Raw genomic sequence first — 13,377 nt, 5'->3', positions numbered from 1 at the left:
AATCCTCATAATTTCTCAATGGGCAGAGAGCACTGAATGGGCGTGGCCAATCGGAGGAGGGCGGGGCAGCGTTCTAAGGGGGCGGAGCCATCGGGAGGGAAAAGACCGCGGAGTTCCCAGGGAGGCGGGATCTATGAAGAGCAGTTCGAAAGGGGCGTGGCTAGTAGCTAAGAAACTTTCCAGAGGGGCGGAGTGAGAACGAGGGGAGGGTGAGAGCGTGGGAGGGTACAGTAGAGGAAGGGATTTCTGGAGGCGGAGACTGGGTGGGCGTAGGCCGATGACTAGGTGTGGCTTCCAGGTAGGGCTGAGCCCTGCTAGGGAAGGAGAGACTGGCCCGCCGAGCCGCAGATCCTCAAGCCTCTGCCTGTCTGCAGCCGCGCTGGAGCCCCGCGGGTCTGGATCAGGTGAGTGGGAGACCTAGACAGATCGAGGTCCGGGGAATTATGAGGGTGGAGCCGCAGGTTCGCAGACCGCTTCTGAGGGTTCACCCATGCGGTATAAGAAGGAGCAAGAGCAGATGAATCACTGGGTCGCTGTAGGTCACACGTGTCCTGAAACCTGGCCGCACCTGTGCACGCTCCTCTAAGTGCATTTCCTGTGGACACGGAAATCCTGCTTGCTTCCTCTTTTGCCAGAGCGATCGCAAATCGGTGCCCCTCCCTCAGGTAAAATCTTTCCAACGTTTCCAGTCCGTTGCCCTGAGATTAAAATTCAGGAAGCCCTAGATCCTACGTGCTCTTTCCCCCATCGTCTGTCTGCCCAACCTCGCAGTCCTCCACTCTTGTCTCCTTGCTGGTTCTATCCCAGCCACTTCAGCTCCTCAAGAATGTAAAGTGTGAAAAACAAGCTCCACACCAGGTTTAGGGGTGCATGTGTAATCCCAGCACTCTGGGGGGGGCTGAGGCCCGAGGACCACAAATTCAGTCCTAGCGCAGGCAGATCAATACAGCTCAGCACAAAGGCCCTGGGTTCAAAGCCCAATGCCAATAAAAGGAGAGATAGAGGGTGAGACACTATCTCACTACCAACCACACTTGCTGTATCCCACATCCAGAGGATTCCTCCTCCCATCCTTCAGTCTCAACTCTCATTCCACCACCTCCTGAAGCCTGCTGCAGCCGTCTCCATCCTGTCTTCCTGTTTTGTCTCGGGCACGGGTCACTCTCGGCATTACTGTCTTTGTTCACAAGTGTGTCTGTCCTCCTACCCTTCAGTCCGGGAGCTCTAGAAGACAACTATATAGGACGGGGCGTAGTGTACAGTAGGCACTCAGTCAATCTTTGTTCAGTGTCACATGTGAGACCCAGGATCCGGAGTCTGCTTGTGTCCGCGTTGCTCAGGTGACGGTGGCTGCCCCTTTGCCCCTACACCAGGGTGCACACAAGTGTCGCCTGTGTAGGGTGAAGCAGGAATGGTCCCCTCTTCCCTTTCTCAGCCTTCCCTAGCCCTTTTGCTTCCTCTTTCCTTTCTCCCCTGCCCAGTTATCCCAAAGGACCCAGAGGCAGGAGGACCACGAAGCTGGTGTGTGGCTGACCTGTGCCTAACTTGAGCTCCCCAAACAGACTAGAGCTTCACAGCCATCCACGTCCCATCCCACCCGGGATCGGCTTGAGACAGACGAACTTGAGAGATTCAAAGATGAGGCGGCAGGGCCTGGCCCAGCTGACAAACAGGAAGTGTGCAGGCATTCAGAACACACCTGGCTTCAGGTATGCAGCACCTGGAGCCAGCTCCCTGCCCAGCTGCCTGCCCCAAAAGCTGCCCAGGGCTGAACTGGGAACCTCCTGCCCCTACCTAGCCCATAGCCTTCTGACTCAGGGGGATGGAATCCCGATGACTGTTTACCTGCCAACCTCACCCCAAATTCACAAGACCGTGGCAGGTTGGGTGGGGGGAGAGAAAGCACCACTGCCTTCCATCTCATCCAGCTTTGCCACTAGACACTTGAGAGGCACCAGCCCTGGGGCCTGTGGGAGGTTACGGAATTACCAGCATGTCTGATGCCTAATTTGACCATAATAATAATGAAAGGGATGGAATCCAAAATATGAGAAGAAACCACAAACACAAAATTGCACATGTACCTAAAATGTGGCCTTTAAAAAAAAAAAAAAGATCTTTTGCAAAAAAGGGACTAAAAGATGGGTGGGGGGCAGGAATTAAAACTTAAGATATGTAGATCAAGGTATGTACCAACTTCCTGAGACAAATGTCAACACTATGTAATAATAAAGGTAAAATTGTAGCTCAGTGCTAGAGCACCTGCATGGAGCCATGCGTAAGGCCCTGAGTTCAGTTCCCCAGCATCATAAAAAATAGAAAAAGAGACTAAATGACATTAGATGCTAGTGTGATGGGTTAGATTTTCTTATCCTGAAGTCCCTGCCTAGATTGCTAGGAAGCTGTGTGCATGTTTGTAAATGAAATTCTCCTCCCTGGAATGCTTTTCAACCCAGAGAACCAACTGGTGCGCTTCCTCTGTAATCCTGGCCTTCCTTTCATCAACACCTTGCCTACCTGCCCTGGGGAGGGTTTTCACTCTGACACGTGAACCTTCTCCACATCCACCCCGGCTTAATTTTTCCCCCAAGCACTCGGAGGCAGACTCCAACAACCAGCTAGAGTCTGAGTCACCACCTCCTCTGCTAGATGGGCTCCCTTGGGCTGGGCTCCAGCGCCCGGGGCAGCGCCTGGCATTGGCGCACCGTAGGTGCCCATTGGTACAGGGCAGTGGCTTGGTGAGTGAAGTGTCTACAAAGCACTGCAGTGTGACAGCACCTTCATTCGTCTCTGCACTTTGGAAAGCGTGTTCCCTGCATCCATTCCATCCCCCTTGTCTTGCAAGAAGCCCACCGATCCATGACTACTTCCACAGAGCCACTGGAATGATAAATCTAACAAGTCACTTGTATTTTATACATAAGTAAGTTACGCACAGATTTCACATACGTACTTATATGCAGCAAATACATACTTGTGTAACATAATATATCTAATTGTGTAGCTATAATGGATATAAAATATAATGTAAATATACATATACAATATTGACAAATATATACTGCATATTCTATATAATGCATATATTATATATATTACACATTATGTACATTACAATAATGTAATATATAGAATGTCTATGTAATACTAATTTAGCATGCCGATATAACACATATGTATTGATGAAATCTGTACTATTTATAATTCATTTTTACATTATATATACATATATGCATAAACACTGCTTATTTCTAAATACAATACATGAAATTTAAGTTACTCAAGCCAATTTTTTTTAATTATTTATTTATTTATTTTTGCGTGTGTGTGTGTGTGTGTGTGTGTGTGTGTGTGTGTGGCCATCTCAGCCCACCAGGGGGTGGGGCTGGCTGGTATGTGGTGCTGGGGATTGAACCGCGGTCCATATGTTTCGCTAAACTTGTTCTAAGTAGCTGCTTTAGACCACTGAGCCATCTCACCAGCCCTCAAGCCAGTTTTTATATAAAATATATACATAATTTTTATTGTATATGTATTTATGAATAACTTTATCCATACACAAAAATATATAATCTGCATGCTGAGGGTGTAGCTCAGTGGTTGTGCACGTGCTTAGTATTCACGAGGCCCTGGGTTCAATGCCCAAGACATACATACACACACAAACATAAAATTTGGCTACAAGCAACATGGTTAATTTAGAGCACTACATGTCATTGCAGTTTAAGGTGTGAATGCAGTGTGGGCGGCCATGTCCAGAATGAAGCGGACAGTGGAAAGGGCTGCCCTGGCCACAAAGGGGACAGGCTAACTGCTCCCATTTTACAGATGTGGGAGACCAAGTCCTGTTGAAAGTGCATAGAGCCCAACCCAGGCATTCTTTGTCCCCAAAAGGCTCCATGCAAGTGCCACAGGATGGAGAAGACCTCACCCATCAACCCTGGTACCATGGTGCCCTGTCACGCCAGGTATGACCCCACCTGCCCCACCTGGCAGGGACCTCTCCCACCCTGGGCCGAGAGACCCCTGGGTCCTGCCTGAGGAACATGGAACCAAAGTCTATTGGGACAGGCAGTCAGAGGGCTGGAGACTGTTGAAGCTGGTTGGCTGGCTGTTGTCAATTGTGGTACTTGTTTTCTTTAAATGGTATTGCTGGTGATGGAAACTGAGGAGCTCAGAATGCCCCCAAACATCCTTTCGCCTGCCTGTTCCTTCCTCTGCATCCAGTCTTTCCTGGCAACTCCCTCGTAGGCTCCCCAATCCCACTTCCAAATCGAGAGTCACATCCTCAGGAGTCCTGAATCCTTGGCATCCAGTATACCATGGGAGGCAAGAGAGCCTGGTGGTTCAAATCCCATGCCCTCCAGTCAGATATCCTGGGTTCAAATCCCATCTCTTTGACTTATACACTATGTGACCTTAGGAATGACATTTGACTTTCCTACCGCTCGATGTCCCATCTTTAAAGAGCCAGTAATTTCTCCCAGTAGTCTTATTGTACAGGTCTATTGAGTTCATACCTTTTACATTGGTGTAGCCCAGGGTACAGGTGGTACATCTGTCACTGAATTTATTAATCAGCTCCCAGCTTTCATCTCCCTCTCTGCTTTGCTTCCATCTAAGGTCCTGGCCATCCTACCATATTGTGACATCAGCCACCATAGCCGACATAAGATTGCTTGCAATTTTTTTATAAAGGGGCGATCAGAGGGCCACACTTGCATAGCAAGCCCAGGTCATTCAGTCAGGGTGGACATTATCTTTTGACAGCATTAGCTAGTGCCTCTAACATCAGTTCCAAGACATCACCGGCTAAATACAATCATCATTCATGAGTTCATTTGTGTCATAGCTCAAGGTGGTTGAGGAATGGGGACAGGAACCTTCATAACTAAGTCAGGAGCCAAGTCCGTCCTGACTTCCCCGTCCCATAGGATTTTCAGGATGTCCAGTTGACGGAACACAGAAACCATACGATTATGCAGCAGCATTTCAAGGTCCAGAGTGAGCATTACCCACAGAACCTCAACCCTCATCTGATTGGTCAGATCTGGTCACATGATAGTGCTAACTGCAAGGAAGCCTGGGAATGTAGTCCAGATGGGTGACCACATGAAAATGGGAAATAGCTTGTTGGGAAGCTACCCAGAGTCTGCCTGCCACAGGAGTTTCACTGGGGTGTCTTTTATTGGGGGTAGGGATGTTGGTGGGAAGGAGTTGTCATTAACAGCCAGGTTCATCCCCAAATCCCTGCCACCTGTCCTCTGTTCGCAGAAGGCTGAAGCTCTTCTTCTCCAAGATGGTGACTTCCTGGTTCGTGCCTCTGGGTCCCGTGGGGACCACCCTGTGATCTCATGCCGCTGGCGGGGGTCTGCTCTGCACTTCGAGGTGTTCCGCGTGACCCTGCGTCCCCGACCAGGCCGGCCTGCGGCCCTCTTTCAGCTGGAGGAAGAGAGATTCACAAGCATGCCAGCACTGGTACACAGTTATGTGACTGGCCGGCGCCCACTGTCCCGAGCCACAGGGGCTGTGGCCTCCAGGCCTGTGATCCGTCAGGGGCCTCTGCAGCGCAGCTTTAGTGAGGATACCCTTCTGGGCATCCCAGTTCGGATGGAATCTTTCAGGTACTCACAGTCTCTCTACCTCTTTGACAGTACCCAGAGCCCCTGCATCTCTCCACTTCACTTCTGTGAACGGCCTGTATTGTTGGACAGCATGGCCGGCTCTCCCTTTCAGATGCCAATAGAAACCCCACCCTTCCTTCCTGGCTAGTTATGATAGCTAAAAATGTCCTTATACACTGTAAGAGTCCCTTGGAGGTGAACCACATGGGTTGGTTGAGAGCCACAGGCACAGAGGGACTGGATGCAGGTTTTCCAGGCTTGGTGGGTCTGCAAAGGTGTAAGGTTACATGCCTGGCTTTCTGTCCCAAGCCATAGGGACCGTGGCCTCCAGGCCTGAGATCCCACAGGAATCAATAGAGTCAGTAGTCTGGGACAATAGTTCTTTCCCACCTTGTCCCTCAGGGCTAGGAAGTGGAGCAACAGTCAGCCCGCAGACTTGGAGCTTTCGGGCCAGGACACAGAAGCCCACGTCGGACCAGGTGAGCATCTGCGGGGCAGCACGTGGCTCAGAGCTTGGCTCTGGCTGGCCCTTACCAGTTATGTGACCTTGGGCCAGTGATTGAACCTCCTGGAGGCTCAATTTCTTGTTTGTTTGTTTGAGACAAGATCTTACTATCTAGTTCAGGCCAGCCTTGAACTCACTCTGTGTCTATCCCAGGCTGGCCCCAAACTCACAGCATTCCTCCTGCCTCAGCCTCCCCCAAATGCTGGGATTACAGGCGTGTACCTCCATGCCTGGCAGGCTCAGCTTCTTGCTCAGGAAAAAGATAGATAATAATACTCTCAGAGCAAGTACTTTGTAGGCACGGCAAAACATCTGTTTACAGTTTTCCAAGACCTTCTGCTATGTGCCTTCCTCGCTCTGTTCAGTCGCTGGAACCCCTCAGACTCCTCTTGCCTCACCATTGATGAGGATGTTCCCATCCTCCTTTTCTGAGTCCCTATCCAATGGGAGCTCTTCTTACCTAAAGAAGGGTCACCCCCAAGTTTCCTCATCTCCCATTTGCACTGCCCCTTGCATATATTCAGCTCAAATTGTCTTTAGGAGGTAGCCACTGTTTTAAAAGCTAGGGTATGGCTGGACGTGGTGGTGCACTCCTGTAAAAATGAATAAAATGTAGGATCTATCAATGGGCCAGAAAGACCAAGATCCCTTACCAAGGGTAGCCAACATTCTATTTAGGGAACAACAGACTGTGAACCATGAAAGTGAGGCAATTGGATGTACTTTGGGGTAAAAATTAAAAGAAGACAAGAGTAAGGGTAGTGGCTGCTGAGAGGACTTCTACCCTTACTTGGAGTGAGCTGGGAACCTGGGGAGGCTTGAAACCCCTAGACCAAAGCCTATTGAAATGTTTGGTAAACAGTCTCTCAAAAGTTCTGATATGTATTTACAAAAATTTATCTTTTGATGCTACGGGAGATGGAGCTCAGGGGTATCTACCCCTGAGCTACAACCCCAGCCCTTTTTATTTTGAGATAGGTTCTCACTAAATTGTCCACAGGACTCAAAATTGCGATCCTTCTGCTTCACTTCCCTAAATTTTGGGATTACAGGCCTGCGCCACCACTCCCACAAGTCTTGTTACCCTTTTAAATACTAAGGGCCTTGGGGACATACATACACCTCTTATTCACAAAAGGCATCATTTGAAAGGTTAATGAGTTCAGATTCTTTGACACCTCTGTAGTATTTCTTAGGGTTTTCAGTGGCCCAGTAAAGATATGGGAAAAATTAAAAAAGGCCTTTATTGATTCTAAACAAGAGGGAGTGGGAGAGAATCCCCAGGGAAGATAGAGGGGGTCCTCCGACCTGAGACAAGGAAAGCTGACACTTTTATAGACTTCTGCTAGGGGTGGAGTTTGAGGGGCAGGTTTAGTGACACCTCAGAAGCTGAGTGGGGTCTCCCTGTGTGGGCAGGAAAGATGAGAGGAAGTTGTTCCCAGGACTGGGTTGGGGAAGAAGGGGGAGGTGGTTTCTGGGAAGACCAGCTGTTGCTTTTGGGTTCAGCCATGTTAGATGACCACCGCAATAATTCAGCAACTCATACTAGGGCCAGAGCCAATCATTCCCATCTTATTTATTTATTTATTTTTATGTGTGTGTGTGTGTGTGTGTGTGTGTGTGTGTGGCCAGCTCAGCCCACCAGGGGGCGAGGCTGGCTGGCATGTGGTGCTGGGGGATTGAACCGCGGTCCCTGTGCTTTGCTAAGCTTGTTCTAAGTAGGTGCTTTAGACCACTGAGCCATCTCACCAGCCCATTCCCATCTTTTAGTTGTTATGAAGGGGCCGCGTGACTCTTAGACTGCTTCCTGCTGAACAGAAGTGTCATTTTTTGGGGGGTGAGGAGATGATTGACAGGATGATGTTCCCGCCCATGTAGAAGCTAGTGCAGATGTCTCTGGGTCAGAAGTTCATCATTAGTGAAAGCTTGCATCTGAGAATGAAGAGACCTTGAAAAAAGTTTAAAATGTCAAGGTGCTATGAGTAGACATGTCTTATCATGATTAAAGGACCCAGGAGGGGAAGCAGGAAGGGGGCCTGTGATCTGAATGTGTCATTCCACCCTGACCATGGCGAGGGGGAGGAGTCGACTTTCTAGCTCCTAATGTTTGTGCTCTAGGGACCTAGGAACATCAGTTCCCTGAGCTAGTTAGAACCAGGGGAAGGAGCTGAGACCAAGGCAGGAGCAGCTCCAGGATAAGTCTGTTGGGGTGGCCTTTAAAAGCCTCTATTCTTTTTTTTTTTTTTTTTTCAGAACCAGGGATTGAACTCAGGCCCCTGTGCTTGCCAGGCAAGCGCTTATTCCACTGAGCCATCTTCCTGGCCCCTACCTCTATTCTTCTATATCTACTGACTGTAGCATATCTTGCCTTTTTTTGAGTATCTGTTGAGCTGTTATCTATCAACATGTCTCAGAATAGGTAACCACTTTATTGATAATCCCAGAAATGTGCATTAAATTATAGGAGCCATTGGATTGAAGTACAGGAAGAATGGGATTATTGTACCATGAGTAGGGACTGAAGTTAGGTTTGTAGGACGAACACTGTGGGGAGACAGAGGTGAAAGAGAAGTGGAGCTTTTGGAGGAGGTGTAGGGAAGAGGTGTAGGGAAGGTTGGGATCACAAGGAAATTGTGAGTGAATAAGTGTCTAGAGTCAGCAGGGAATGGGCCCTGTCTGAAGGGGCCATGTAGGTCGGCCATCGACACCCACTATGGAGACTGTAGAGCTAACACAGTAGCCTGAAAACACAGAACATTATACATGGTCTCCATATCAGCAAGAAAAAGAGCATCCTCACCTCAGATGTCCAGCGAGACTCAGGGCTCTGACAAAGGTACCTCAGTGGGTGCCATGGCCCCACACCCGCTCAGTAAGATTTAAAACATTTTAATCTTGAGCCAGAGAGATAGCTCAGCAGCCTAAGTGCCTGCCTGACAAGCACAAGGTCCTGAGTTTGATCCCCGCTACCACACCAAAAAAGTAATAATAAATAAATAAAAATAAATAAATAATTTAATCTTGTTCAGTCCACGTGCCCCGTCTTCACAAAGGCAAAAACAAAGGGTTCCATTTTAAAACACAGTATTCTTGGCTGGGGAATATAACTCACTGGCATAAGTGCCTGCCCGGCAAGCACAAGGTCCTGAGTTCAATCCCCAGTATCCAAAAAATAATAAAATGAAATAAAATGCAGCATTCAGAATTCATCAAAACTAGTCACTCAGGATTGGTTATTCTGGGGGCTTTTCTGCTTTCATACAAATTTTAGAATTTTTTTTTTTCCTAGTTTGGTGAGTATCTTAGTTACTTTTCTTGTTGCGGGGACAAAATACCCTACCCCCAAAGTTAAAGGAGGATAGGCTTATCTGGTTCACAGTTTGTAGCTGTTGCAGTCCATAATGAGCTGGTTCCAAAGTGGAGCAACTTGGCAGAGAGGAGCTCATGGTGCTTACAGCAAAAGCAACAAGGAAGGAACCCAGCCTGTTGCTCACAGTATGCAGACTGCCCGCCCTCGGGCAGGCAGCACTCACACCCTTAATCCCAGCCAGAACTATGCCAAACTGATTAACAGACTGATGTGCTAAGAACACGCCCTAAAACCCAGCAGCACACACTCTCAATTCAGCCGCCCCGACCGAGCCCTGTGACTGCATGAGGCTTTGGGGTTACACCTAGACACAAACCGTAATAGTAAAGAATGCTGGTGGTACTTCTATTGGGGTTGCATTAAATGTATACATCTGTTTTTGGAAGTATGGCCATTTTGATATTGTCTGGGAACAGGGCTCATCTTTCCATTTTTCTGATGTTTCCTACCTTTTTTTGAAGCAGTGTAGTTTTTATCATAGAGGTATTTCATTTCCTTGCTTAGGTTACTTCCTAAGTATTTTGAGGCTACTGGTTTTCTCAGCGGGCTCACTGTTGGTGTACTCGCCTAGAGACCATAATGCTACATGAAATAAGTTAGATCCAGATGGGAAAATACAGCATGGCTTATTTTATACTAGAACCATAAAATATAAATGAAGAACAAGATAAAAGGCAGACAATAAGAAACAAGAAACTGAAACATTGTACAGACGGCATGAGGACTTAAGGGATGGGGAGAGGAGGAGGGAGTTAGAAGGATCAAAATTCGCTATGTGTATGTACCGATTCCACACAATAAATGTAGCCATTATGTACTACAGATATTAATTTTAATGATCCACAAAACTACAGCAGTGTTGAAATTAGTTTTCAAGCTGGTAAGTGGGTAGCTGCTTGGACACATGAGGATGCAGCTCGCGTTACACTGAAGCTGCTGAGGGCCAAAGCTGAGGGGCGATTGACCCGTTAGCAGCTGATGATGGGTTGATAGGGAGGATGGGAGCAGCTAGCCGACCTCCCACGTACCCTCATCCAATCCAGCTGTCTATTCTGCGGGCCCCCAGGAACCTCCACTAGACCCCTATCTGCCCTGCTCCGGATGAGCAGCGATCCGGTTTTGCTGAAGATCCCAGCTACCTTGGGGACCACTGCTGACAGCCTCAGAGCCTCCGATGGGCAGCTTCATGCCAGGGCACCAACCAAGCCGCCCAGGACACCCTCCCTGACACTTCCTGACGCCTCTAGACTTCCTACAACGTACTGTGAGCTGATTCCCCGTGTGCCCAGCGCCCAGGGAACATACCCTGGCCAAAGTTGTTCACAGCCGGAGGCCCCGTGGTGGGAGGCTGAAGAGGACGCAGAGGAGGAGGAGGGCTGGAGTTTTGCAAAACCACAGGGCGAGGTTTCTTTTTGCCCGCCTGACAAGCCCTCCTGCCTGCTGGGCCCCCAGAATCGGCCCCTGGACCCCAGCGTTCTGCGTACCCTCCGAGGCTTGTTCTTGGAGCACCATGCTGGGAGCACCGCCCTCCACCTGCTGTTGGTAGATTGCCAGGTTGGTCTCCCACCCTGGATCTCCTGCCCAGGGGACGAACTCTGGTCCCCTGACCTCCTTGTTGCCTCCCACAGGCTGCAGGCCTCCTGGGAGTGACCAAGGCTCAGCGAGTGGCCATGGGGGTCTGCTCTGGCCTCGAGCTGATCACCCTTCCCCATGGGCATCGTTTGAGGTTGGAACTGCTGGAGAGGTGAGCAAATAGCCTGGAACCCAGGTTGGGTGCTGGGGGCGCGTCCCACACATCCCCGAGGTTCCAATCATCTCCGTTTCTGGCCATTTCGGCAGGGAAGGAAGGGGTCAGGCAGTGCCTCCAGTGCCCGTCACCCTCGAATTACCCTCCTCCCTACTGTCCCCAGACCCTTGCCCTCCACCTCTGCAGGCTGGAGACCCTGGCGCTGGCTGGGGCGTTGGCTGTCTTGGGGTGCACGGGGCCGCTGGAGGAGCGAACAGCCGCACTGAGGGGCCTCGTGGAGCTGGCGCTGGCGCTGCGGCCCGGGGCGGTAGGGGACCTGGCCGGGTTGGCCGCAGTCATGGGAGCCCTGCTCCTGCCCCAGGTGCGTGGGGATACGGGGTGGGGGAGGGGCAGGGATGCAAGGGAAAGAGGAGGCAGCCTCGCATCTGTTCCCAGGTGTCGCGGTTGGAGTGCACTTGGCGCCAGCTCCGACGGAGCCACACAGAGGCTGCGCTGGCCTTCGAGCAGGAGTTGAAGCCACTGATGCGGGCTTTGGATGAAGGTTCAGGTAAGCAGAGGTCTGGGGTTTGTGCCCCAGAACGGCAACTAGGATCTTACTCCAGTCCTAGCCACTCCCTCCCAGGCCCCGCGCATCCAGCCTTAGGCCCCCGCCTACCGCCCACTTCTGCCCAGCCGAAGCCCAGCCGTCGCGCTCCGCGCAGCGCCCCTGGTTCTGCGCCCAAGCGCTGCTCCGGGCCTCAGCTCTCTGCAGTCCCTCAGCCGGCGGCTGCGTCCAGTTTCGGCCCTAGACTCCGCCCTCCCCGCCGCCGGGCCCCGCCCCGCCCTTGACCCCGCCTTCCGCCCGTTCCGCGCGGGCCCCACCCTTCCTTCCCAGCCCGACGCGGTCTAGCCCTCCCTGCTCAGGTCCCTGCGAGCCCGGCGAGGTGGCGCTGCCGCACGTGGCCCCCGCGGTGCGCCTGCTGGAGGGCGAAAGTCCGGAGGGGCCGCTGGAGGACAGCTGCGAGCGGCTGCTCCGCACCCTGCAGGGGGCGCGATGCATGGCGCGCGACGCCCCGAAGTTCCGCCGGGTTGCTGCTCGGCGCCTGCGAGGTGAGGGTCCGGCCTGCAGCCCCCGGGACGGGCGCCTGGGCAAAAGTCCCACCCAGATGGAGTAGCCCCATCCCCAGGAAGGGTAGTCGTGCCTTCCTCCCACCCCCGCAGCCTCCCGCCAAGCTCTGACCCCAGTGAGTGTGGAGGGAAACTTTCATGGGGGGGTGCGCTGAGGCTCAGAGCCGCACCCACGGGACCCCACTTCCACCGTTCCACCTGGATAACCCCAACATCCCAAAATGCCCATCTTCCCCCTACCCCCACATGACTCCTTCAACTGGAAGGGTGCTGAACCTTGCACTCAGAGCCGAGGCCCTCCAATCCAGGGGCAACCCCGTCTTGCCTTCTTTTCTTCCTGGGATCATCCCCGCCTTCCGGGTGACCTTTGCACTTTCCACCTCTAAAGGGGCCCCTCCCAACCCAAGCTGTCTCCCCGGGCCGCCTGACCTCACAAGCTGCCTCCTGACACGGCTGCTGAGGTGGGGCTCCCAGCATCCCACCTGGAACAGGCCACTCCCTCCTGTCCCTGCCGAGGCTACCACCTGAAGCCCTTATCATCCCTGCCTCCTCCTGCCCCACCCCAGCATCCAGCAGTAGAGTACCCCTTTGGCCTCTCCTGGGTCAAAGTCCCCAGGAAAGTCTCCTTAACCTGATAAGGAGCAGCCTAGGCTGTGCCCCATTGCACTGACCCTGTCTCCAGGATTCAGGCCTAATCCGGAGCTGAGGGAGGCGCTGACCACCAGCTTTCTGCAGAGGCTTCTCTGGGGAAGCCAAGGAGCAGGGGCACCGAGAGCTGAGCGCCTTGAGAAGTTCCAGCGTGTCCTCAACATCCTGTCACAGCGCCTAGAGTCTAGCCACTAAGAAGAGCACTTTAGACCCAGGTGTCCCAGGCTGCCAGGGGTCAACTCAGACCAGCACACTAGGAGACTGAGGCAGGAAGATCATAAACTGGGGCTGGGCTTGGCATTCTAAGCACCTGCCTGGAAAGTGCAAGGATCTAGGTTCAATCCCCAGTACTGCATGCTGTGCTGGCCCCAGAACC

General features: G+C 51.7%; 1 protein-coding gene across 2 annotated transcripts; it reads left to right on the top strand.

Moving 5' to 3' along the window:
- Positions 1-333: 333 nt before the first annotated feature.
- Positions 334-13,323, top strand: Sh2d3a (SH2 domain containing 3A). 2 transcript variants are annotated; one of them, XM_023716747.1, is made up of 11 exons: positions 334-404; positions 3,829-3,968; positions 4,935-4,997; positions 5,275-5,624; positions 6,027-6,103; positions 10,566-11,053; positions 11,128-11,243; positions 11,433-11,607; positions 11,682-11,793; positions 12,150-12,335; positions 13,036-13,323. In XM_023716747.1, exons 2-11 carry the CDS (start codon positions 3,900-3,902, stop codon positions 13,194-13,196), a joined length of 1,797 nt encoding a protein of 598 aa, XP_023572515.1. In that variant the 5' UTR covers positions 334-404; positions 3,829-3,899; the 3' UTR covers positions 13,197-13,323. The 2 variants fall into 2 exon arrangements, with proteins under 2 accessions (XP_023572515.1, XP_004633042.1); XM_004632985.2 differs by lacking the exon at positions 4,935-4,997.
- The last annotated feature ends 54 nt before the right edge of the window (positions 13,324-13,377 follow it).

This window comes from Octodon degus, unplaced genomic scaffold, assembly GCF_000260255.1.
Source record: "Octodon degus isolate 3935 unplaced genomic scaffold, OctDeg1.0 scaffold00050, whole genome shotgun sequence".
In the NCBI taxonomy this organism is placed as follows: Eukaryota; Metazoa; Chordata; class Mammalia; order Rodentia; family Octodontidae; genus Octodon; species Octodon degus.
The sequence above is the reverse complement of the archived record's forward strand: the minus strand, read 5'-3'. Positions and strand labels throughout refer to the sequence as shown.